The sequence below is a fragment of the Ipomoea nil genome, unplaced genomic scaffold, assembly GCF_001879475.1.
Source record: "Ipomoea nil cultivar Tokyo-kokei standard unplaced genomic scaffold, Asagao_1.1 scaffold1421, whole genome shotgun sequence".
NCBI lineage: Eukaryota > Viridiplantae > Streptophyta > Magnoliopsida > Solanales > Convolvulaceae > Ipomoea > Ipomoea nil.
The window spans coordinates 6,408,743-6,433,684 of record NW_017617849.1 but is presented as its reverse complement, the minus strand read 5'-3'; the positions used below and the strand labels follow the sequence as shown (position 1 = coordinate 6,433,684).

Here is a 24,942-nt window from a genome sequence, read left to right as displayed (position 1 = left end):
TTTATTCCTAATTTATATTTTATAAGGTAGTTATAGGATTTAGTTGACAGTTGTGTTTACTTTTTGTTTTATGGACAAAATTTGAAACACCTGAATCCCCAACTCTAAGGGTCTCCTAATACTCCAACTCGACAGAGCATGTGGGAGGATGTAAATTACGGTGACTCAATGGGTTAGTAGACAGGGCCAAATGCCAGTGCGCACAAGGAATCTGTCCACTTTAGACATAATAACCATACTGTCGCCGCCAAGGTTCGAACCTTGGACATATTTTTTGTCTTATGGACAAAATTTGAAACACTAATTATAGATTAGGGACAAAAGGTGAATACAATCCTATAATCTCTTATTATAATAAAGCAACAACTTTCTATCTAAACCATTTTCCCGCTCAAATGAAACGACGTCACTTCATATATATAAACTCAGGTCTACAGTAAATGGCGCTCAACAAAGATTAACGCGTGCAATTAAATTATGCCGGCGAATTTTTGGTAATACCAACTAAAATAAAGCATTTTAAATAGACTTCTATTAGTTACAGACTTCTAAAGAGACTCTTTATATTAAAGACTTCTTCGAAAACATACTTCTCAAATCTCGAATAAATAAATATAAATACACTCATAATAAAGAGACTCAAGTCTGATCACCATGCTCTTGAAAACTGAAAGGTCGTCCGCAGCATTCATACTTCCAAGATAACATCATAGATTTTGAAATGCAGTATTACATTGTATATAAGCATATGACTATGGAGGCATCCACTCCCCACTCCACCTTATCTTCAGTTCGTATCACCTGCCAAACAGAAGAAAGAAAACAAACAAATCAGCAAAGAAACCATGTCAATGTACGTAGCTGTAAAGGATATTGGTCCTCTCGATAGGGAGAAAGCAATCAGAGTAAAGTGTGTTAGATGTTACGAAATCCCTGAAAAAGGGTCTACAGAGATTAAGAGTCGAGAAGTGTTGTTTTGCGATAAAGATGTATGATGTTCAGTTTAATATTTTCTTTTACTGTTTAATTTTTAGGCTCTACACAGATTTATGCTCAACCAAATATAGTGTTTAAACAGAATTTTTATCTACACATTTTTGTGTTCTTTTTAATGTTTAACTAAGCTGTACATTATCTATGCTCTACATTTTCTAGGCTTTAAGCAGTTTTTTGCTATACAGATTTTTGTTTTCTGTTCACTGATTAACTATGCTCTATGTTATCTATGCTCTACATTATCGAGGAAGACACATTTTTGTTTTCTGTTTACTGATTAACTATGCTCTATGTTATCTATGCTCTACATTATCTAGGCTTTAAACAGAATTCGGATGTACACATTTTTGTACTCTGTTCACTGTTTAACTATGTTCCAGGTTATCCTTATGAGCTATATTTTAGTATAGTGTGTAATATTTTATTTTACTGTTTAAAGTCTCTAAACCATTTTCTTGCTCTACCAAATCAAGGCGCTAAACAGATATTACATCCACATTTTTTGTTTTCTCTTCAATGTTTAAGGCTTAGGGTTTATGGTTATTTATTTATTTCTAATGTTTTATTTATTTCACTAACATTATTGCATGGAACTTTCATTCATTTGAACATGCAAAATAACGATGTGAAAAAATATAACAATGTTTTCATAGAAGGGAAGCTGTATTCAGTCAAAAATTTTTTGGTCTTCACCCACTACTATATGTACAAAACTTGTGATCACAAGTATATGATCAGGCCAAACTATAAGACTCAGGTTAAGGCCATAAAATCCAAAGGTTTTCCTACTAAGATGTTTCAACTAAAAAACTATGACTCTTTGAAAGACCCTACTCAAGTGAATGACAAGGTGCTGTTTGGTAAGTATTTTGATCTTATTTTTGCTATTTTTCTTTTAACTATTTTTGTATTTCGTCTACTATTCATTTATTTTGTGATGATACAGATTTAATAGGCAGAGTTGTCGAGATCCATGCTCCAGTTGACAAGATAATAGTGGGTAGACCAGCAAAACTCATAGACTTTAAAATGGCTGATAATGAGTAAGTTTCATATTACAAATCTGTTCCTATATTTCAAGACATTAAATTTTTTCTAACACACTTGCTTATAGGGGAAATACCTTACAGTGCACTGTGTGGGACAGTCATGTTGGTGCCATGCTACCCTACTATGATGCAGGTCTTAAAGAACCATTAATTTTGGTTCTACAGCTATGTCGGGCAAAGGTGGTCAATGGTAAGTTATAATGTTAGGTTATTCTTTTACACTATTTCTAGGTTTTCCCGTCTTCATTTACATCTATCATGCTAAATAGGTGAAGTCAGAATCACTAGCTGCTATGATGCTACCCAACTTCATTTCAATGCATCTTACCAGGAATTTGCTGATTTTAGGTCTCAGTAAGTGCCTAAATTTTTATTTATCTACACTCTACATTTTCAAAACTATTGTTTTACACATTTATACAATTGTTTATTAATTTTACCTGTAGGTTAACTGCTCCAAACAGTCCTTTGCGCAGTATAAGTACAGCAACAGTGCTGTCTCAATCAGCAGGCCTAGATGACTTTACCAGGGGTGCTTTGACTGTAACTACAATATCTAATCTGTTGAAAAAGAAACAGGTTAGTCTCTATATTTATAAAGAGTCATAAATACAGTTTGGATACCTTATCTCTTATTATAATAAGATAGATTACATATGAAAGACTAACCAATTAGTTTAAAACAAAAAAAATGCAGAATGGGGAGTTCTATGTACCGGCTGAAATTGTTGCAATTGAAGGTTCTTTCGGATGGATGTACATTTCTTGCATGTCACCGGGATGTAACAGAAAACTTTCTGACGAATCCGGTGAACTGATTTGTACCAATTGTGATAAGAAATATAAAGAAGGAATGGCAAGGTATCGGGTCAGAGTTATTGTTCTAGATAAAGGTCTAGATGATGCTCCCTTCCTATTATGGGATAGGGAGTGTTCTGAATTAGTTGGTATCCCAGCACACAGTTTGTACACAAAGTATAATAAGGTAAAATTAAATTTCTTCTAAATTAAACACGTACATACAGAGTCTGAGATGATATTTCTTATTAGAATGTATGTTATTTTTTTTTTGTTAGGTTTCTGACATTCCAAAGAATTGGAAACATTAGTGGGTATGAGAATGGTATTTAGGATATCATTAAAAATGGAGTTCATGAAGGGAGCTAATTCAGCCTACACTGTTATGAAAGTTCTAAGGGATGAAGCCTTAGTGCCAGCATACTGTTCTAAACTGATTGAAGACCAAGACAAGGACTTGATATCAAAAATGTTAGATGAGGACGAGGAGGAAGAGGAGGACTCGGATCAGGTTTTGATTATTACTAAAGTCAAATAAAGTTGTACAGTTTTAATCTTATGGTTGACAGGTTTTAGACTAAACTTTATTTTAATATGCAGGAAGCTTCAAATGGAGACAATGAGGTCAACAGTCCATTAAATCTACATCAGTCTCAAAGCCTAGACAATGATCATTCACAGGCGGATGGTGTGAAGCGATCGCTTATGGACCAGTTTTCATCCTCTAGCAAGAAGGGAAAAACTGTGGTGGTTAAACAAGAAAAAATCTGAGCTGTTCTGGGATACTACAAACTATTACCACATTATTGTGGTTTTTTTTTTTTTTTTTTATATTTTTAAAATGATCATTTGCCATGTTAAATTGGACTGTGTTTGTCCTGAACAATTTCATGTTATTTTAATCTATGATTAGACTATTTACCTTTGTTTTTTACCTATGATTTTTGGTAAACATTCATTACACTCTGTTTATACATATACTGTTAGATATATGAATCTGAATGCAGGACAAGAAAGAAGCAACCACAGGGAAGCAACCACAGGGAAGCAACCACAAGGAATCAAACACAAGGAATCAATCACAAGGAATCAAGCACAAGTATATGGTAGTTAAGGAAGCAAACACATTCAACCAGTGTAACACACAATGGTTTTCAATTACTAAGCTGTAGCAATCTGCTATTTTGAAAACTGTACTCTATCAATTATTAAGTCTGAATTTTTAATTGGACTCTATCAAATGTAATCAAACTTATTATTTACAATGGTAACAGACTGTTCTGGTACTTTACAACTCACACACTTTAAATGTAGAGCATTAGCAAACTATCATAAAAAAAATGTACAACTTAGTCTTTGATCAGTATGATACAACAAAAAAAGATATATACAATCAAAATGGTTATTTATACAGACAAACATTGGTGATTTAAATAATGGTTTTTTCTACAGTAAAAAAAAAAAATAAGTTCACTTGGTCAGATTCAAATGTAATCAAATTTTCATAACTGTGTGAGTTTAAAATGCTACTTTATATAATGTAATAAAACTGTATATTTACATTGGAAACATCGTACTCTTTTAAAATAATTAACTCACACACTCTAAATATCATCATTAGCAAACTATAATTAAAAAGAAACTGCTCACACTTTTAAGTTTAAGCAGTTTGAAATTAAGTTTTAAATAAAAGAAACTGCTCACACTTTTGACTTTATTTATTAAGTTTCTGTATATCATTGGTGTTTTTATGCATCAAAAAACAAAGAACAAACACAATACACTTATCATTCGTATATCTTTAATTAAACATTATTTAAAGAGTAAAAAAAAAAAAAAACTCAGCATAAATTCACTTGGTCAGTTTCAAATGAAATTACATTTTAAGAAGTCGAATGTATACCGAACCCAAATCAAGCCTAGAAATGTCAATTAAAAACTCATACACAGGTAAATTTGAAATAGAGGAGTAACACTGCAGGGAACTTCCTCATTACAAAATAAAACTATTGTTTTCAAATTACAAGATGTATGATCATGTCTATCTGAGATCAAAGTACACAATCTGGGACTAACACTGTTGACATGAGGAAAAGTACATATCACACCTAATGTTAACACTACATAACAGTACATAGGACTCATAACAGTACAATTCAGACTAATTGTGATAAAATGTGAATACAAAATAAACAATTCAAAGTAATGTCTATTTGTGTTTTTTTTTAACATAACTATTACATTGGTCAAATTTCTAAAGAAGAAAAGTGTATAAATAACTCAATTAAATCCTAAACCACCAATCAAAACAACCTTTAATTAGTTACAATTTCATTTACATTCTCAATTAGTTTAGATAGAATATGAACAGTATATTCTTTCTATTCAGTTTTATTCTATTCAAAGTATACTAAATAGAATATATTTAGGATAAATGAGTAAAAACATTTGGTAAACTGCAATCCATTGAAGTAAATATAATTTAAAACTGTTACAAAGTCAGACTGCTTTGGAACTGGATCATCACAGTCCATATGAGATAAACTTTGACATTTTAGGCCTAACACCTTGGACATCACAGTACATACCAGATAACCTTTGGAAGATAAATTGGATGTACTAAATATTAAAAACACAAGAACTATTTATATGAATAATAATTAAGGCTTATCAACCAAAAAGGGAAATAGACATGTAAAATTAATTCTCTGCAATCCACTAAGTTGCTGTTTACAGTTAGGGCATCAAAACTGTAACTTCATCATTTGCCAAAGCTTAGAAAAAATGTTAGTCACAATATCTATTCCAAAACCACAACTAAAATGATGAATTTATGAGGATAACCTGGAACATTGAAAAGAAAAAAAAAAGTGTAAACAGAAAACCTGTTTACAGACTATATAATAATTTATAGCATAGATAATGTACAGCATACTTAACCAGTCATCAGAAAACAAAACTGTGTACATCATAAACTAAATAATTAAAAGAAAGTGGGAACATGTGTATTCAATATCATAAAAACTAATTGGCTTTGTTGTTTTCCAATAAAAAATGAAGAGTCATATCATTGCTTTTCATCATTTCTATTACACTACACTCTTAAATGCTAAAAACCCAATAAAAGCTTAACCTATTTGAATACAACTATTTCTAATACAAATAAAATCACAACAAAACACAGGAACATACACAATAACAGCTCAGATATGAGGAAAATAGTTGCTTCTACAATAATAGGAAGCAAAAGGAAGCAAACATTCGACAATCAAGGTACCATAAACACTGCTTGAAACTGAAAATTTATACTTTACCTAAGAATTTTTTGTTCATTGCACAAATTTACACCTATTGAACTCCGTTGATGCCTCCTTACCTTCCCACCTTTGAATGTGTAGATATAGATCTAACAACTACACCTCTGCAATTAAATTAGGTATCATTTGGTTAGTGTATAATATCCTAGGAATACTCAGAAGCCAATAATGTCTGATGTTAGGTATATAGACAATAATACAAAAACAAATTAAAGATCTAGAATATGTTAAATATTCTAAGATAAGAATTTAGACAAACAAATTTGTACTGTTAAACTTATCTTGCATTTCAGTCCTTTAATCTGCATCTAAGTCATGAACACCGTACGGACCCATTTTCTGATCTGCTTGATCTAGAATTAGGAAACAAAAAAAAAAGTTTAAATTTGATCTACAATTAGACGGTAAGACTTAATCTATAAGCAAATACAAACTACAATAGGGTATAAGACTTGCTTACCTTACATCTGATGTAGTCGAATAGGATAGTAATTGAAGATTGAGATACGAAGCTTGACGTTAGAACCTTAAAAATGCCGATCCGATTCTAAAAACCAAGATCGGAGATTAATAGTTGAGATCCTCGAACAACAACTAAACCGATCTCAGTGTGGTTTTCACAAATGAACCCTAATCAGATCTTACTGCAATCGGTTTAGGGGTTGAGATCTTCTACGAATTAAAGAAGATCTCAACACTGTAATGGCAGATGACGAGTTCTACTGTCGGAGATGGGGTTTTTTGTCTGAACAGATAGAGAGATAAGGTTAGGTAGATGTGAGAGGATGCTAGCTGTACGAGAGTGTGGAAGAGAATGGATCAAGAAATGGCAGATCCATCTAGAAGACCCCTAAATGCAAATGACAGTATTCTAACATTATATTGGGTATAATTAGTAGGTAAATTTTGCTTTGATTTTTAAATTATAGAATTATTGGTCAAATCTAGGTTGTGGATAATGGTCCACAATATTGGGTGAACAATTGGTCCATCATCTACATTTTTAATATACTCAAAGTATATTTAAATGTAATTTATTTCTGTACTTAAGTTGTAATTTTTTAGACTTATGGTACATTATATACAATTATGTACACTAGGTAGATTAAAAAGTCACTTTCAAAATATATAACTTACGTAGCTCAATTTCCAGAAATTAGTATATTACAAATGTATTTTATTTGGAATTATTTAGATAATCATATCGTTATGTTTAAAAGTAAAGGTACTTATCTATGAATATTTGCACCTTTTAATTGCAGAAAATGTTGAAAATTCTCTGGTTACAAGTACTCACAACGCTATTTTGAAAAAAAATAGCTCAAAGTTACATACGGAATGCACACCACTACAAGTGGGTACTTCAAGTGATACACCAAAAAGTGGTCTAACAACAGGTAAACGCTCTGCACTTTTCAAATGTAATACCGTTTGACATTTACTTAGGTCTAATACACTATTTAGAATTTATTATTATTTTTTTAACATTTTTGGAAACCTGCAGTGAATCCAGAGAGTATAAATATAAATATGAGTACATGCCTCATGGAATATACGACAAGCAAAAGTAACTCCAGACATTTTGTATTAGGCGGCAGAACTCCCTATTTATCCTGTACAACAAGCTCTACACTTCCCGGTTAGTTATATTAAGGCATATACTTAATATTCTTTATTTCATATCAGAACTCGGATATCATCAATGACAGACACAAAAACTTTTCATTTGTTGCAGAGGGTACAATAACTATGTCGAACAGCACACGATCACCTCTACAAAATATATCAAACCGTAAGTATTGTTAGATCTATTTTTAACTTTGCTTAAGTAGTTATTTTTATGTATTGAACTTTTTTTTTTCTACTTAAAATAAAGTCGCTACCAGACAATGCAACAAGAGTCCATGCATGAATGAGGGTAAAGACCATAGCCAACATAATGTGGTCAACCGCGATTTGTTTCAAGATTTTGAAGAAGTTTGCAATACTAATCGCATTTTAGAACAAATGGAAGACACTTGTGGTAAGTTCAACATACACTAACATTTGCGAAGTTACTTTACAAAAAAAATGTTAAAGTTTATGTATTTAGTTGTTTAAATCAAATGTATTACTGTATCGTAGGATTGGTCGAAATTCCGCAACAACCTATACAACATATTCCAAATGGTAATTCCTTTATTATTTATAATCTTACGTAAATTCAAAATTATTTTAGGTGTACGTTATTATGTTTAGTGTAGAAACCAATCGCATTCACCTTTTTGATAATAATCAGTTCAATACGTGTATGCATAATATGAAATGTTTAAGGTCATCTTATATAATTGACCTAAATAATATTTAATTATCAATGTAGTTGAATACAAAGATCTTGGTGATGCAAATAACACGTGTCAACATTGTGGAGCGCTTTTTTGGCACGAAGAAAGGATAAACAAAACAGTTATTCATGGCACCCCAAGATATTCAATGTGTTGCAACAACGGTAAGATTAAATTGCCACCAAACCTGAGGCCACCAGATGCAATTTACAATCTATTTTTTGGAGAAGGAGAAAAAAGCAAGCAATTCCTGCAAAACATTAGAACATACAATAGTATGTTTTGCTTCACGTCCATGGGTGGTAAAATAGATAGAAGCATGAACAAGAACGGTGGTCCACCAGTTTTCAGGATAAATGGCCAAAACTTTCACTACATTGGTAGTCTCTTGCCGGTCGACGGGAAAAAACCCCATTTTGCCCAGTTGTATATATATGATACTAATAATGAACTTAGTAATCGTATCAATTCTGTAAGGTACGTACCTGTTAATTAATTATATGTATACTTACAATCATATTATACCGCACATCCATTCATATTATATGTGCATAATTCATATGATTTTTTTGTCTCTTTCTAGGCCAGATGGTGAGCAAAACGGAATCCATGTAGAGATTGTTAATGATATTCAACAAGTGTTGGATACATGTAATGTCTTGGTCAAATCATTCCGCATGGCACGATCTGAGCTACAAAAGAATCCACTTGCTGAGGTCAAAATTAAATTGCTTGGGAAGAGATCAAAGGATGCCAGAACATACAATTTGCCGCAAGTTTCTGAAGTGGCAGCATTAATTGTCGGTGATATTGATACAAATATTGGAGAACGGGACATTATGGTGGAGACGAAAAGTGGCCTCTTGCAAAGAATTAGTGAATTAAATCCAGCTTACTTGCCGATGCAATACCCTCTGTTGTTTCCGTATGGTGAGGACGGATACAGGGAAGACATCCCCTTCTCTACATTAAAAGGAAACACAACTGGTCGTCAAAGGATAAGTCCTCGAGAATATTTTGCATACCGTATAATGTCGAGGGTCTCTGAGGTATCTACTTTATTGCATTCAAAGAGGTTATTCCAACAATTTCTGGTAGATGCCTATACAATGGTGGAGTCAGGAAGGTTAATCTATATAAGGACACACCAAAAAAGTTTGAGGTGCGAATCGTATAATTGCTTGAATGATGCATTAACACGCGGTGAAGTTGACCCCACTACTCAAGGAAAGAGAATAATATTGCCTTCGAGTTTTACAGGGGGTGCTAGATACATGATTCAAAATTACCAGGACGCCATGGCGATATGTAGATTGGTCGGATATCCTGATCTGTTTATCACATTCACATGCAACCCCAAGTGGCCTGAGGTACAACGCTTTTTGAATGATAGAAAGTTAAAACCTGAAGATCGTCCTGACATCATATGTAGATTATTCAAAATGAAATTGGATGCTCTAATCTCAGACTGTAGGAAGAACAAGTTATTTGGACCAGTAATGGGAGGTACGTTAATTAAATGCCGCTATTTCAAGATGTGCGAGAAAATTCACTGTACCTATTATTTGCTCTATTCTAATTTATTATTTCTTCTTATTTGTTAACAGTGATATATACCATAGAGTTCCAAAAAAGAGGATTACCGCATGCTCATATTCTCCTGTTTCTGGATAAAATCAATGGAACCCATTCTGTAGAAAAATTGGACCACATTATTTCAGCTGAGTTACCTGATCAAGAAGCTGACGCAGAATACTACAAAGTTGTTGAGGAGTTTATGATGCATGGACCTTGCGGGAAAGCCAGGTTGACTTCTCCATGTATGGCGAATGGTAAATGTACTAAACATTTCCCCAAAAAGTTTGTTAATTGCACAACTTTTGATGAGGATGGTTATCCTATATATCGGAGAAGAGACAATGGTCGTTCCGTGACGCGCAATGGGATTAACTTGGATAATAGGTACGTTGTACCACACAATAGGCATTTGTTGTTAAAGTATAGGGCTCATATTAATGTTGAATGGTGCAATCAGTCCCGTTCAATCAAGTACCTGTTCAAGTACGTGAACAAGGGTCACGACAGGGTTACAACAGAGTTTTACAGGACCAGCAATGATCAAGATGGACCGCAGGTTATTGATGAAATCAGTATGTACTATGATTGTAGGTACATATCGCCGTGTGAAGCATCGTGGCGGTTGTTCGGTTTTGATATACAGTTTAGGACACCATCAGTGGAACGATTGAGCTTTCACTTGCCGAATCAACAAAGTGTTGTTTTCGCAGATGATGATCCCGTTGACAACATTCTCAGCCGGCCAACAATCTTACAAAGAATGTTCCTGGAATGGTTTGAGGCAAATAAAACCTACCCTGAAGCAAGGAATTTGACATATGCTGAAATGCCAACGAAATTTGTATGGAAGAAAGATATTAGAAAATGGCAGCCAAGGAAAAGAGGATTTTCAATCGGTAGAGTATTCTATGTGCCTCCTGGGTCAGGGGAGATATTTTATTTGAGGTGTCTTTTGAATAAAGTCAAAGGTCCCACAAGTTATTTAGACATACAAAAAGTTGATGGCGTCCAATATGAATCTTTTAGGGATGCGTGTTGTGCTAGAGGATTAGTAGATGACGACATGGAATATGTTCATGCTATAGAAGAAGCAAGTCACTGGGCAACACCTGTGAATTTGAGAAGATTGTTTGTCACTCTCTTGATGACTAACTCAATAGCAAAACCAGAGGTGGTGTGGGAAGCTGCGTGGATTCATTTGTCCGACGATGCACAATTCAAGATTAGACAAGAATTGGGAATTCCAGGTATTGTATTTATTCATTTTTACTGTTACGATACAATTTGACCAAAAAAATTATAATAGTTGTTAATAATGTTATCACAGATTGGATTATATCAGAAGATGAAAAGAAGAATTTTGCACTTACGGAGATAGAAATAATGCTTTCAGCTATGGGAAAAAGTCTGAAAGACTTTCAAGGGATGCCCATACCCGATTTAGTTAATCATTCTAGAACAACTAATCGGCTGGTGCAGGAGGAATTGGCATATGATGTTAATGTAATGAAGGAAGAGAATGATACTTTGGTGGAGAAACTAACTGAAGAGCAAAGAACAATATATGACAACGTATTGCAAGATGCTGAGAATAATCTTGGAGGACTTTTTTTTGTTTATGGATACGGTGGAACGGGAAAAACATTCTTGTGGAGAGCATTATCTTCGGCTCTAAGGTCTAAGGGTGAGATAGTTTTGAACGTTGCATCGAGTGGCATAGCTTCTCTTCTATTACCCGGAGGAAGAACTGCCCATTCAAGGTTCGCAATACCCATCGCTGTTAACGAAGATTCAACCTGCAATATCAGCCAAAGCAGTCCTTTGGCACACTTGATCATGCAATGTAAGTTGATCATTTGGGATGAGGCACCAATGATGCATAAATTCTGCTTTGAAGCGTTGGACCGCTCTATGAGAGATATAATGCGTGCCAAGAATCCAAACAGCTTTGATATGACTTTTGGTGGAAAAACAGTGGTGTTAGGTGGAGATTTCAGACAGATTCTACCAGTCATTCCAAAGGGCACGAGGCAAGATATTGTGCTAGCAAGTATAAATTCTTCCTATCTTTGGAGAAGCTGTAAAGTGTTTAGGTTAACAAAGAATCTACGGCTTAGGGCTTTGAAATCAGATAGTGAAGTTCAAGAGATTGCGGATTTTGCAAAGTGGATTGCTAATATAGGTGATGGAACAATTGGTGATTCAATGGATGGAGAATCTGAGATAAATATTCCGGAACAATTTTTGCTCAACTGTGGAGAGGATCCTATTGCTACAATTGTTGATAGCACATTCCCTATGTTTCGAAGTGGCCACAGAGATCATGAATATCTAAAAGATCGTGCGATACTGGCGCCAACTTTGGATGTTGTAGATACAGTCAACGAATACATGAATGACTATAACAACGTTGAAGGAAGGACGTATCTCAGTTGTGATTCGGTATGCAAATCTGATTCTAATGTTGACATGCTTGCTGATCTGCACACCCCGGAATTTTTAAATGGCTTACGATGTTCTGGAGTTCCAAATCACTCATTGACTCTAAAAGTTGGCTCCCCAGTTATGCTCTTAAGAAATATTGATCACTCATTGGGATTGTGCAATGGTACAAGGATGATTATTTTAAAGTTGGCGGATCATGTTTTAGAAGCTCAAATACTGTCTGGATCAAGTGCTGGTACAAAGGTCTTAATTCCAAGGATGTCATTAACACCTTCTGATCCAAGATTGCCGTTTAAATTCCAAAGAAAGCAATTTCCGCTAATATTGTCATATGCAATGACAATAAATAAAAGTCAGGGCCAAACACTGTCCAACGTGGGTTTGTTTTTGAAGAGGCCGGTTTTTAATCATGGTCAAATGTATGTAGCATTGTCAAGAGTTAGTAATCCTAAGGGATTAAAAATTCTGATTTATGACGAAAATGTACAATCGAAAAATACGACTACAAACGTCGTATATAAAGAAGTATTCAATAATGTTTAATACATTTGAATTGGTTTGAGGCAGTGTTTTTTTATTATACAATAATATATATTATATGGTTGAAATATATTGCCGTGCATCGCACGGGTGGAACTACTAGTTACTCAATAACTTGAAAGGTTGAAAAATATAATTTTCCTTTGAAAAAAAGCATTGATTAAAATGTGGGTGCCAGGCTGCCATGCATGAATCCAGAATCCCCCACAACCATCGCTGTAGTTTTTGTCTACAATATTGAACTTCTAAGATTATTATTTCCAACAAGACACAATTACTTGAAACTTAATGATACCTTTTGTCTTATGATTATCATCTTGTCGGAGGTGGACATCAATAATACGACTCTGCCAAACTTAAGATTTTATTTGCAAAAAATAAAAAATCAATAATATGTATAATATTTTGATTTATGAGAAAGTATGAAGTCATTACTTGAAAGTGTCATCTTTATGTATCACTGATACAAATAATGTTGATTATAATAAATAGAGAAAAGGGTCAAATAGGCCCATAAACTTTACCCCAAAAGTCGATTAGGCCCCTAAACTTTAAAAGGGTGCAATTAAACCCTCAAACATGTCAAATTGAGTCAATGAAGCCCAAAAACTAGTAAATGACCTGTTATTACATGTCATTTCAATTCCGGTGACGAATTCCGACGACCCGCAAAAATTCCGGCGACTTAACACAAACCTCTCCCCTGACATCTTTCTCCGGCATACCTCAATTGAATGCCCTATTCTACTACAATGTCTACAAAACAAAGGTACTGATTCATACAAAATTCTTTGCCAAAAACCACCATTCGCACCTTCACCAATCCCATATTCAATCCAGATTCTATCAATTAAAGGATTTAGCAAGTCAATTTCAACCTTTGCCCTAGCTACACTTGGCCTAGATTTTTGTATTGTTACTGAATCCAGTGTAATAAAATCCCCAATCGGAGCACAAATTCTGCTAATTATCTGCGCATTGAACAAATGAATTGGAAGATTTGGGAGGAGAATCCATACCGTAGCCATTGACGGCTTCCTTCGACCTTCTGGAGACCATCGCCTAAATCTCATTCTTCTTCCTTCAATTTTTATTTGATTCCTGGTCAAAATTGTGTTGCAATCCTCCTCTGTTGTGCATCGTATCATCACCGTCCGCGCCTTCCCATGGAGAAGGCGACCAATAGAAGGTGACTGGCGACGGCTCGATCGCCGGAATTTTTACCGGTCGCCGGAATTGAAATGACCTGTAATAGCAGGCCATTTACCGGTTGTTGGGCTTCATTGACTCAATTTGACAGGTTTGAGGGTTTAATTGCATCTTTTTAAAGTTTAGGCGCCTAATTGACTTTTGGAGTAAAGTTTAGGGGTCTATTTGACCCTTTTCCCTAATAAATATTGTATCGTCTAATATATTTTTTGATAATAATTTATGATGAAAATATATATATATTTTTAATACTATTGACTCTATTATAATATATATATATATATATATATATATATATATATATATATTCTTAACTTACTGAAACACAAAGGGTCAGTACTCTCATAATAGGGTTTGAACCTAAACCTATCGTGTGAGGGGTCATGCCTCAACCAGAAGGTCTTTGACTATGATGGAAATGATTGATTTGTGAGTTTTATTTCCAATTACACCAACTGGGGAGTTTTTATAAATTAAGAAATTTGTTATTTTCCAAAAATAAAATAAAAAAATTGTTTTATGGGAGTAATTGATGAAAATCCTGTTTTGTGAGTTTACCTGATATACAGCAAAATAATGAAATATCGGATCAATGATTGATGAGCAGACAAAAGCGGTTTGACTCCATTCTCATCTTTCTGCATTTCATTCACATCTCTGGATTCTGGATTCCCTTTTGCCATTTGAAACAACTGGGGATTGCTTCTTGCACATGGGCCAAACCCTTATCATCTCCGCAAGATCATCCTCTTCCTCGTTGATCTATGGCCTATCCTCCTCTTCTTAGTCCTGCTGCTGTTACTATCGCTGCTCTCTTCACATTTCTGCTCACTCCTTTTCATCTCCTCCTCATCTTCCTCCATTCCCTCTTATAGCGTGAAGATCGGAGTTTTAGAACCGACTTCACTCTCAAATCTGGTTAGGGTTGCCTGCTCGTTGTAGTCCGATTTGAAAATAGTTTTAGTGTTGTTGTTGTTACCCGTGGAAAATGGCGTCGGTGTTTGTATACCATGTGGTGGGGGATCTGACGGTTGGGAAGCCGGAGCTGGTGGAGTTCACGGAGACGGAGACGGTGGAGGCGGCGATTCAGGCGATTGGGGAGTCCACTGAGTGTGGTATTCCGGTGTGGAAGAAGAGATCTCAGAAGAGTGTGATTGAGAAGGCGGGGATGAGGCAGCAGAGGTTTGTCGGCATTCTTAATTCCCTAGACATTATTGCCTTTTTGGCTAGAGAGGACTGCTTGGCCGATCAGGAGAAAGCAATGAAAACTCCAGTTTCCCAAGTCGTGGTTCCCAACAATGCTCTGCTTAAGGAGGTTGATCCTGCCACCAGGTTAGTTCTCCTCAACTCAACTTAGCTGTGCTTTAGATTAGTGAACTCTTCTTTCTGGTATTGTTAAATACTTACATATATGAACCCTCGCTTCCCTGTATTCACACTGATCTATTCTTCAAATTTGTTTGAACTGTAGTAGATTTGAACTTCTGGTATGCATTGTAGTGGAGTGGTGTGTTTCTGATTTTCCTTTTACTTCTGAAGATTGATAGATGCACTGGAGATGATGAAGCATGGCGTGAAGCGGCTCCTAGTTCCCAAAAGTGTTGTCTGGAAAGGCATGAGCAAGCGGTTCTCTATTCTGTATAATGGAAAGTGGCTCAAGAACATTCAGACTACTGCAAATTCCAACCAACCATCATCATCTGCTTCCAGCATCATGAGGGACAAGTTCTGTTGCCTGTCGAGAGAAGATGTTATTCGTTTTGTTATTGGGTGTCTTGGTGCATTGGCTCCTCTACCCCTCTCCTCTATTTCTTTCCTTGGAGCCATCAATCCAAACTACTGCTCTATTGAAGCATCCCGGCCAGCGATAGATGCCACCCAAAAGATCCCTCATGATCCCTGTGCAGTTGCAGTTGTGGAGCCAACTATAGATGGACATAGTAAGATCATTGGTGAGATCTCAGCCACTAAATTGTGGAAATGTGATTATTTAGCTGCAGCATGGGCACTGGTTAATCTCTCTGCAGGCCAGTTTGTTATGGGCGTAGAGGACAATGTTACCTCAAGATCGCTGCCTGATTTCACTGTTAATCCACTGTCTGCAGATTCAAATTTAGCTTCTCCTCGAAGAAAATTATTCAGCAGCAGAAGCATTGGCTTCTTTAGCAACCCCACAAGCCCCAACTTAGGTGTTGCCAGGAGTATGTATCGGGGCAGAAGTGCTCCCTTGACATGTAAGGTTACGAGTTCACTGGCTGCAGTCATGGCTCAGATGTTGTCACATCGTGCTACTCATGTATGGGTTACTGAGGCTGAAAATGAAGACAAATTGGTTGGGGTGATTGGCTATGCTGATATCTTAGCAGCTGTCACAAAAGCTCCACCATCCATAGTTCCTGAGACACCGACATCTTGAGGCTGTCTTAAAACACATGCATAAAACAAGGCCTTGCTTCTGCACACATGGTACCTCAAGGAAATTGATAGTGAAGAAGTGAAGAAATTATCTTGTACGTCACTCTTGCCATGGCAATGCATTTAATCTGGGTTGTTTTCTGTTTGGTTTGGCATCTTTTTCCTTATGATAGACATACAGATTGAGATTGGTGTATATTGTGCTAGTGAATGCATACTCAAGTAACACAATAATGAGTTAAATTTACTCTCTAGTGTTTGAAATGTTGATAGGGAAGAGTCATGGAGAATAAGATTGCTAGCAATTTCAGAGACAGCATTATGCTTCTTTAGTTGTGAATCCTATCTACTTCACAAATATGGAGTACTAATAATTTGTGTTACTATCTACGACCTTTGATGTTCATGCAAATATACAATTACGCACAACTTGGAGTAGTCAAATGTTGTCACCTTAAAGAAAACAACAATTGTCTGCAAAACCTAAACCTAGAGTTCAAAATTTCATCCATAGATACTCTACTAATATTCATCTTTTAGGAATAACACCAACAACCTATTTTAGCGTTGTGCAATGCTAGACGAAATAAATTCTGGTCATAATGTGTTGGACTGTTGGCTACTACCAATGAGCCCATGAATCTTTTTACCTCTACAGAGTTGATTGCATCTTTTGCTGCGAAAGTATTTCCCAGTTGTAGTTAGCAGAAGTTTTAGGTAAGGCTACTATATCCCCCCCTTCTAGGATTGTTTAGTGGCTCGTCTGCACCATCAAAGAAAACAGCATATAATTCATGTTAGATGGGCAGAATAGGCCATAGTTGGCATGAGCTTTACACTAAAATAACTAAATTGAAGGGATCAAAATTCAAAACAAATATGAAGCATGAAAACGAAACGAAATATATAAAAAGAAGAGAGTGCATTGAATTTATCACCCAAATGTTCCAATTATTGTGATATTGTGTCAACAGTTCATCTCTAGGGCCAACTCCAGATGTGCCAGCCTAATAATCCTAAGTATCAGCCTATCAGGTGTCATTTATAAACAAAAAAAAATATAAATGTAGTTGTCACAATGTGGAGAACTAAGGTTTAAATGGTTCACTGTAAGTAGATTGACATAATTGTGAGTAATTGTTGAGTACACAGATAACCCCTCTCCCCTATTGGTCCTGTCCTCGCTCCTCAACATTCAACAACATAAAGTTATATACTTCATATTGGATATTACAGTGTTCACTACATTCAACAACATAAAGTTATAATTCACATTGGATATTTCAGTGTTCACTCTAGTGCACACATATTTGCCCACCAAAATATCATGGCAGATACAAAACATAGCATGTAAAAGACAGTAGATTCGTGTGTGTACCAAGTTTCAAGTTTCCCTAAAAGGCTAAAACAGGCTACTTGTACAATATTGTAAACATTTACCTTCTCTGTCCTCATCTCTGCTTTGTGTTGTAAAGAATGGAGTCAAGTATTTCCTATCTAAAGCCACAAATGCTGGTGTGCTGCAGCAATCAAGGAAAAGTAGGTGCATCAAGAAATTGACCAATGAAAGATTTTTAAGTTCCAAATTTGAATCAGTTTCTACCTGCCATGAAACTCTTTTAGCTTCATTTTGGTCCGACTTCCTGGTGATGAATCCGAATCACCAGGAGAACCGTAGCCATTACTTCCCTCAAAACTCTAAAATCCAGAAATTAAAGAATTATTGATATAAATTACTATACCAACTCTTATATCAAACCAAAATACACTAAAAAGCATAAGCAAGCTGGCATGTGCTGGTGTATTTTATTCAGGACTGCTGCTTCGCAGAATAATGCGATCTCACTATTTTCAGGAGGCATGACACTTGAATGTAAAAGAAATATATACTATCTAGTGATAAACATACTAATTCCAAGGAGACATCATGATTATCACCCACAACATCCAAAGCTTCCAGCATGGTACCTGTTGATCCACCGATAATCAAAACCTGCAAATTACACACAGCGCCACAGCATTAAAGAAATACACACACACACAAGGATCCCTTTATAGCACTATAAATATAATTTATTTACAATAATAATATAGCACAATATACTAGGTAAATATCTGTGTGTGTGTTGTGTGATATCTACTTGAAACGATAAATATTTCCTTGGAAAATCTGCTGAAGAAAAGAAAGGATAAAAGATTAAAGAGGTAAACAGGGAGAAAACTAATTGGAGGCAGAACGAGATAGCAGTCAAGGACATTCCAAATACTAAGTACTTTTACAGGAAGATGGGAGGACTCCTATTTATGATATGGATATGAACTTTGGCTGCACAATCTTCAAGGGTTTTCATATTCTATCAACAATTTCTAGCTATCAATATCAGGATATCTAAAAGAAACCTGTTTCATTGACGTTGGATCAATGTATAGTACCTCTAGTCACCATGAGATATATATGTAGTTGATTGCTAGAAAATTAAAAACCTTCAAGTTCCATGCCCCATAGAAATAGGCAATGGCCATTGAATTGAAGCATCTTGCTTACCGTCAAAACAACAATTGTTATGGTTGCAGTGAATATTGTCTGACCATGCCCTTCAGGGAGATCATGAACTGCCTGCAAAGCAAGGGCAAAGGCCATTGCCCCTCGAAGTCCTAATCATGCACATCATTCTTTAGCTCAAGCAGTAGGGGATGAGGGCAAAAGGAAACTGTGATGATCAATAGCTTCTCATTACCACTATACCACAGTGCTTTCTGATGTTTTAGTGGTATTCGTCGATGTGCTGGTCTTACCAGATTCACTAGATAAGCACAACCAAACACATTACTAGCCCTTCAAAGAAGTAAGAAAATGGTTTAGTAATTTATGTGTAGCAAGATTCAAACTACATTTTAGATCCTCATTAATCACATGAAAATTGTAGTCACGTAAGGATACTAAACAATTCAATCACAGGGGAAAAAAGGGAAACAAAAATAAATAAATAAATGAATTTCAATAACAGAATAGTAATCTAGTCTAGAGTGTGAAAGAACAAAATTTGGCAAAGTTCACCTTGCAATTCCGATGAAAAGCTAGCACATGAAAGCAAGTTAAGGAAGTAAAAGCATGCTATAGCATTTGTTTATTAAAGTTAATTAAGAAGAAGATGCCTATGCAACTGCATTGCTCTATGATAATCTTGTAGACTGAAGCATCTTAATTAAGAAGATGCCTATGATAATTACATTTTTCTATGATAAAACTTCTCCTTTGAATGCATTTTATATGATAACCTTGTAAACTGAAGGGGCTATACCCATTAAGCAGGTCATTTTATTGAATGCTGAACGGCTAGTATTGGATCCAAGAATAGATGGTTTACTTAAAGCTTGTCTACAAACAAACACAACCAAGTGTCAAGGATACAATTGAAAAGAAAATAAATCCAACATGCGTCCACCTATGTTGCTCCATGGTTATATCAAAGCCCATATATATGAATCTGTATGTGGAACAAAGAGAAAATCACTCAAAGTTACTAGGAAAAGAAATTAATTAAGACCATAAATCTCAAATGACAACTGCTCTTTACACAAATGTCTCAGCCAATGATGATATCAGATGAAAAAATGCGGATACAAATCGCTGAGAACTGCGTGACAAATTTGAGTAAGTATAACGTTTCATCACCTAAGACAAATAACAACAGATATATATCTGCATCAGCGCTTATTATGAATATAATAATCATTTTCCAACTGCAAGGTAACTAAAAGAACAGAAAAAGCTATAACTCACAATTCCGGTGAACAATATAGATACAATACCGGAGAGACTAAGCCCTTCTGCCAGCATGTAACTGGATTACAACATTTGTTCATGGTCAAAAACAGATGGTCCAAATCAAAGTAACATTTTACACAGTGACTGGGACAGGTGGAAGTAACTTACGAAAAATATGGGAAAAGGACAAACAGACAGCACTCCAGGTTCTGAAGACTGCATGGAGTGGGTGAGACACAATTATTATTTTTTGATAAATCAAATGCAGATTTAAAATCAACAGGATTATGTGCTTACTTATCAATATCAAATCCAGCATATTTGAAAAGGTTTGGAGAGTTAAGGCTTCACAGTGCATTTTACAAGCTACAAACTTGAAGAGTGGGACTTTTTAACAACATAATCAAGGGCTTCAAGAGGAAATGGCTATAGATAAAAGCTCAGAAAGAAATGTTCTCTGCTCTTTGGTAATATTCAGGAGACAGTACTAGGAAATGGCCATAGGATAAAAGGTTCAGAAAATCATGATATCTGGTGTTTGGTAGTAATTGGGACACATAAGTAACAGACGCAGAAAAATTGGGTTGGGAAATTTACTATTATTGTGTATGGATCTTTTGTGGAAGTGGGTGTTAGATCTGGCTACGTTGTTGCAGAGCTTTTTGAGGATCAGAGAGACTATCATTTTTATGGTTTCTTCTGCTTCCTGTCTTTTGTATTTAGACTTCAGTGGCTAATGATTTACTGTCTTGTCCTCTAGATGCTATTCTCTCTCTCCACACATTCTTTTTCATTTCTGGGATTAGCAGAGTAGCTTGGTGGTAAGCCAACTCCAATTCCACTTTCCAGGCCAATGAACTGGGTTATGATATTATCTCACAGTCCCCTTATATGTACCAAAAAAAGGTCTTTTTCTTTACTAAAACATAAAAGTACAAGGCATCTGCCAATTTTTCACTTAAGTACCAGTTTCAAGTCAGGATTTGTGGAGTTAAAGATTAGCAGGAAAGGTCAATTTTATTGGAAACTGAATGTGAGAGTTCTAGTAATAAATAACAAAGTTGCCACTATCTAAATGATGGTTGGAGAGGTGTGAGATTTAGGACACCTAAGCTCATGACCTATTTTGGTGCTGTCCACACAAATAATCAGTGGAAGATGCTTCTTGAAAAGGGGTCAACTGAAAAGGATATCAATGCAGAAGTAAATCCAACACCAACACCTGTAGAGGCAGGAGTGGTAAGTTAGAAGCCACAATTTCTTTTCAAAATTATAAATACAGAGGTAAGCAATATATTTAAAAGCAAAATAAATACAGTGTATAACAAAATTACAAATATTGTTAAAAGCAGTTGCACTGAAATATTCTATATCATTGAACATTGGATTTTAGCTTAGCCTCAAAATGAAAGTACACATGTTTACTTGCAGCCACAAAACTCCTACTTCTAGAAATTTAGCATGTAATTATCATGATCTGTGCATGTCATCCACAGTGGTATTATTCTTTATTTGCAGTCACTCCCAAAGACAAAAAAGCAACCAGTGAAAACTAACCTGATGACATTGAGCCAACAAATGTCTCAAGAAAATGGACAATAACCATTAAAAAACTATCGGCAGATGACATATGGCTTCTCACTAGTGAAAATGTCCTTCAAAATAGTAGTATGGGGATTATTAATGAATCTCCGGTATTTCTCTTTACTAGAAAAAATACTATCAACTTTCAAGTGGACTAACCTGTACAAAGATATTGCCATCTTCCAATTGTGCCAAAGGAAACAGAGAAACATTAAAAAAGAAAACTGCCAAACTTCTTAGTGAACTTAATATCATATAACTAAACAAAAAAGTGGAAGAAAACAGAAAAACACAGAAATAGAAGGAAGCAAATATCTTACTGCATCATTTAAGACAGATTCACCAAACACCAAAGCATAAAGGTTGACATCTGTTCCAAGCTCCTATAGTATCATGTAAAGAGAAGTTAGTTACAATATAAAGAAACTTAAAATCAACAGTGAAAAATTTAGATTGTTGGTATGTCTCACCTCTTTGCTTTCTTTTTCTTTCTTTAAATTGTAACTATCTTTTTTTGTCTTTATTTGGGCCCCTACTTTGTTGAAAAACATTTACTCTGTAATTTTACCTTGCAAATTCTATCCATTTCAAACCCTTTGAAGAACAAAATTAGAGTAGGAAAGGATGGGCATATTTGACCACAGTAAATAATGGAGTAGTAAATATATATATATATATATATATATATATATATATATATATATATATATATATATATATATATATATATATATATATATATATATATATATATAAGTATATGCTTTGAGTTACAAGAGAGGTAGATCCAAATGGTACTGAATATTTTTTTTTTTTGTACTGATACCAACTTCTATACATTCCTTATAGCTATGCTGTAGTCTGTAGAACTTCACCTGAAATATAGACAGAACGGTAACGGGATCGGTTGCTGATATAAGAGCTCCAAACATCAAGCATTCAACAAAAGGAAGTTTGTACACGAGATAAATCACTCCACCTATGTAACTGCAACCAAACTCATTCAAGGATGGTTTAGGGAATTGTTAAGGGCACAAATGGGTGTAGAAGCACCTATAATTCAAAGGTGAAGGAATCACAAATAGAGTTTCAATTATTGTACTCACACTAGGACACCTGTAACAATAGAAGCAATAAATGTTCCGAAAATGGCAAATGTTACTATGGCTCCAAAGTTTGAAAAGAATGGTTTCTGAAACGACATGAGAGATGAACAAGTCAGATGGAATCAAATAAATAGTTAAGTTAAAGTGAATCAATAATAAAGGGAACTAGCAAAACTCACAGGTGATAGACTGAATCCTGATTGAGTAGCATAGACAGTCAAGGAAACAAGTTTTGGTAATCATTTAGGAAAAAAGAATAGAAAATATAAAAAGGTTTTGTACAAAAAATAAAATAAAATCTGAATATGGATATAATATGATAGGAGGCAACAGAAAGAGGAGGAAAAATTCTTCATGAAAATTCAACCATGCCCTGTCAAGTCGAATCCAGGATCGAAAGGGGGAGAAAAAGACTCATCAGTTAAAATATCTAACGAGTTCATCATTACAATAACAAATACATATATGCAGAGCAAAATATGGAAGAAGGTGCAATATTAATACCTAATGCTAGTTCCAGTATCAGAAATAGTAGCCAGACCGCCAACGATTAGACCTGCCAGACAAAGCATATATATATTGCGATACGCATCTTCATGCAGTGTTTGTACGGTGAGAATAAACAGTTGTACCAAAATGTAAACATTGAAGAACTGAAAAAATTAGTTACCGATCAAGAGGGAGGCGCTGGCTTCGGGAAGATAGTCGAAGCGGCGGCGGCGTAGGATGTGGCCGAGGATGAAGGAGAGAACGAGCATCATGATCTGCAGAAGGATGCCCACTCCCGCCGCCCGTTGATCCTTCCCGGTACGAGGAGGAGGCAACAGCTCTTCCATCGCGAAATTAAAAGCGAGCGCGAGCGGATGACGTACGAGACGTACCGTTCTCTGATCAGCAAACAAACGTACGGCGGCTATATGTTAACGGCGACGGTGATGATCTTCGCTCCGGACTGGCGGACGCCGATCATACTCCACTCTGCAACCCTCCTCCGTTTCCGTATTCGTTATGGTTTCGGCGGACAGATGTCAGATGCTGGAGGATGTCAGTGAAATATAATGGTTTTCTGTTTATTTTCAGTTGTTTTAAGAGGAAGAAAGGGACCTTATTATGGATATAGTTTTTGTCTTTTTATTTCTTTTCTTAATTTAATATTATTTTTACATTTTTTTTTTTACAATCACCCTCTTCCAAATTGGAAGATCCGGATGAGTGTTGGTTATCTATCATTTTCCAAATTTTCATGACTTTTTAAAATTTGTTTTATTTTATTAGTACGAGTAAATTATACTGTAATTATTTTAAGGTGTACACAAATTTAATTTTGTTATTATGTAAAAGAATCATGCTATATTCACTATACTATCTTATTCAAGGTAATTATGTAGCTCAGGTGATTTACCAATCAACGTTTACTCTTACTTTTAGTGACAATGTGGTGGAGGTACGTAAGTGCATACTTTGAATAGTGACAACGGTTTCTCTTGTCACAATAAAAAAAAACACACACACGCATTTCTGTAAATTTTAATTTTTTTATTGTGTATGTTCAAGTGTGTTAATTCCTTTTTTGAGTTTTTTACAATACAAGGTTTTTTAAAAAAGTTATATGAAATGTTTGGCTATTTTCTCAAATTTTTTCTTTAAAAACAATTTGTTTTTACCTTGTTCTAACAACAATTTCAAAATATTGGTCGATTTCAAAAATATGCATTTTTATTATTACTGAAAATTATATGTCGCATCTATATATTTCATGTTGTTTGTTTACCCACCTTACTATTTACACCACCACTCTCGTGAACCCACCTT

General features: G+C 35.1%; 3 protein-coding genes and 1 long non-coding RNA gene across 5 annotated transcripts; 2 read left to right on the top strand and 2 right to left on the bottom strand.

Moving 5' to 3' along the window:
- Positions 1-488: 488 nt before the first annotated feature.
- On the bottom strand, positions 489-7,009 carry LOC109188104. Of its 2 annotated transcripts, XR_002055356.1 has the most exons (5): positions 6,621-7,009; positions 6,158-6,513; positions 2,762-2,859; positions 2,486-2,606; positions 489-801 (listed from the first exon to the last, which is right to left on the bottom strand). It is a non-coding gene; the product is annotated as an uncharacterized LOC109188104 (long non-coding RNA). The 2 variants fall into 2 exon arrangements; XR_002055355.1 differs by lacking the exon at positions 2,762-2,859.
- A 1,770-nt stretch (positions 7,010-8,779) lies between these two features.
- LOC109187426 lies at positions 8,780-13,050 on the top strand. Its single transcript, XM_019337612.1, has 4 exons — positions 8,780-8,961; positions 9,068-9,990; positions 10,092-11,309; positions 11,390-13,050. The coding sequence occupies exons 1-4, from the start codon at positions 8,780-8,782 to the stop codon at positions 13,048-13,050; spliced, it is 3,984 nt and encodes a 1,327-aa protein (XP_019193157.1).
- Positions 13,051-14,839: 1,789 nt separating this feature from the next.
- On the top strand, positions 14,840-17,029 carry LOC109188168 (CBS domain-containing protein CBSX6). The gene is made up of 2 exons (XM_019338723.1): positions 14,840-15,588; positions 15,796-17,029. The coding sequence occupies exons 1-2, from the start codon at positions 15,245-15,247 to the stop codon at positions 16,670-16,672; spliced, it is 1,221 nt and encodes a 406-aa protein (XP_019194268.1). The 5' UTR covers positions 14,840-15,244; the 3' UTR covers positions 16,673-17,029.
- A 112-nt stretch (positions 17,030-17,141) lies between these two features.
- Positions 17,142-24,197, bottom strand: LOC109188167 (sodium/hydrogen exchanger 6-like). The gene is made up of 22 exons (XM_019338722.1): positions 23,801-24,197; positions 23,635-23,686; positions 23,444-23,503; positions 23,310-23,334; positions 23,131-23,216; positions 22,900-23,011; positions 22,345-22,407; positions 22,184-22,203; positions 21,998-22,095; positions 21,634-21,662; positions 20,738-20,769; positions 20,609-20,656; positions 20,456-20,516; positions 20,250-20,347; positions 20,084-20,159; positions 19,730-19,749; positions 19,410-19,507; positions 19,217-19,326; positions 18,581-18,664; positions 18,275-18,369; positions 18,112-18,191; positions 17,142-17,434 (listed from the first exon to the last, which is right to left on the bottom strand). The coding sequence occupies exons 1-22, from the start codon at positions 23,964-23,966 to the stop codon at positions 17,385-17,387; spliced, it is 1,563 nt and encodes a 520-aa protein (XP_019194267.1). The 5' UTR covers positions 23,967-24,197; the 3' UTR covers positions 17,142-17,384.
- Positions 24,198-24,942: the final 745 nt, after the last annotated feature.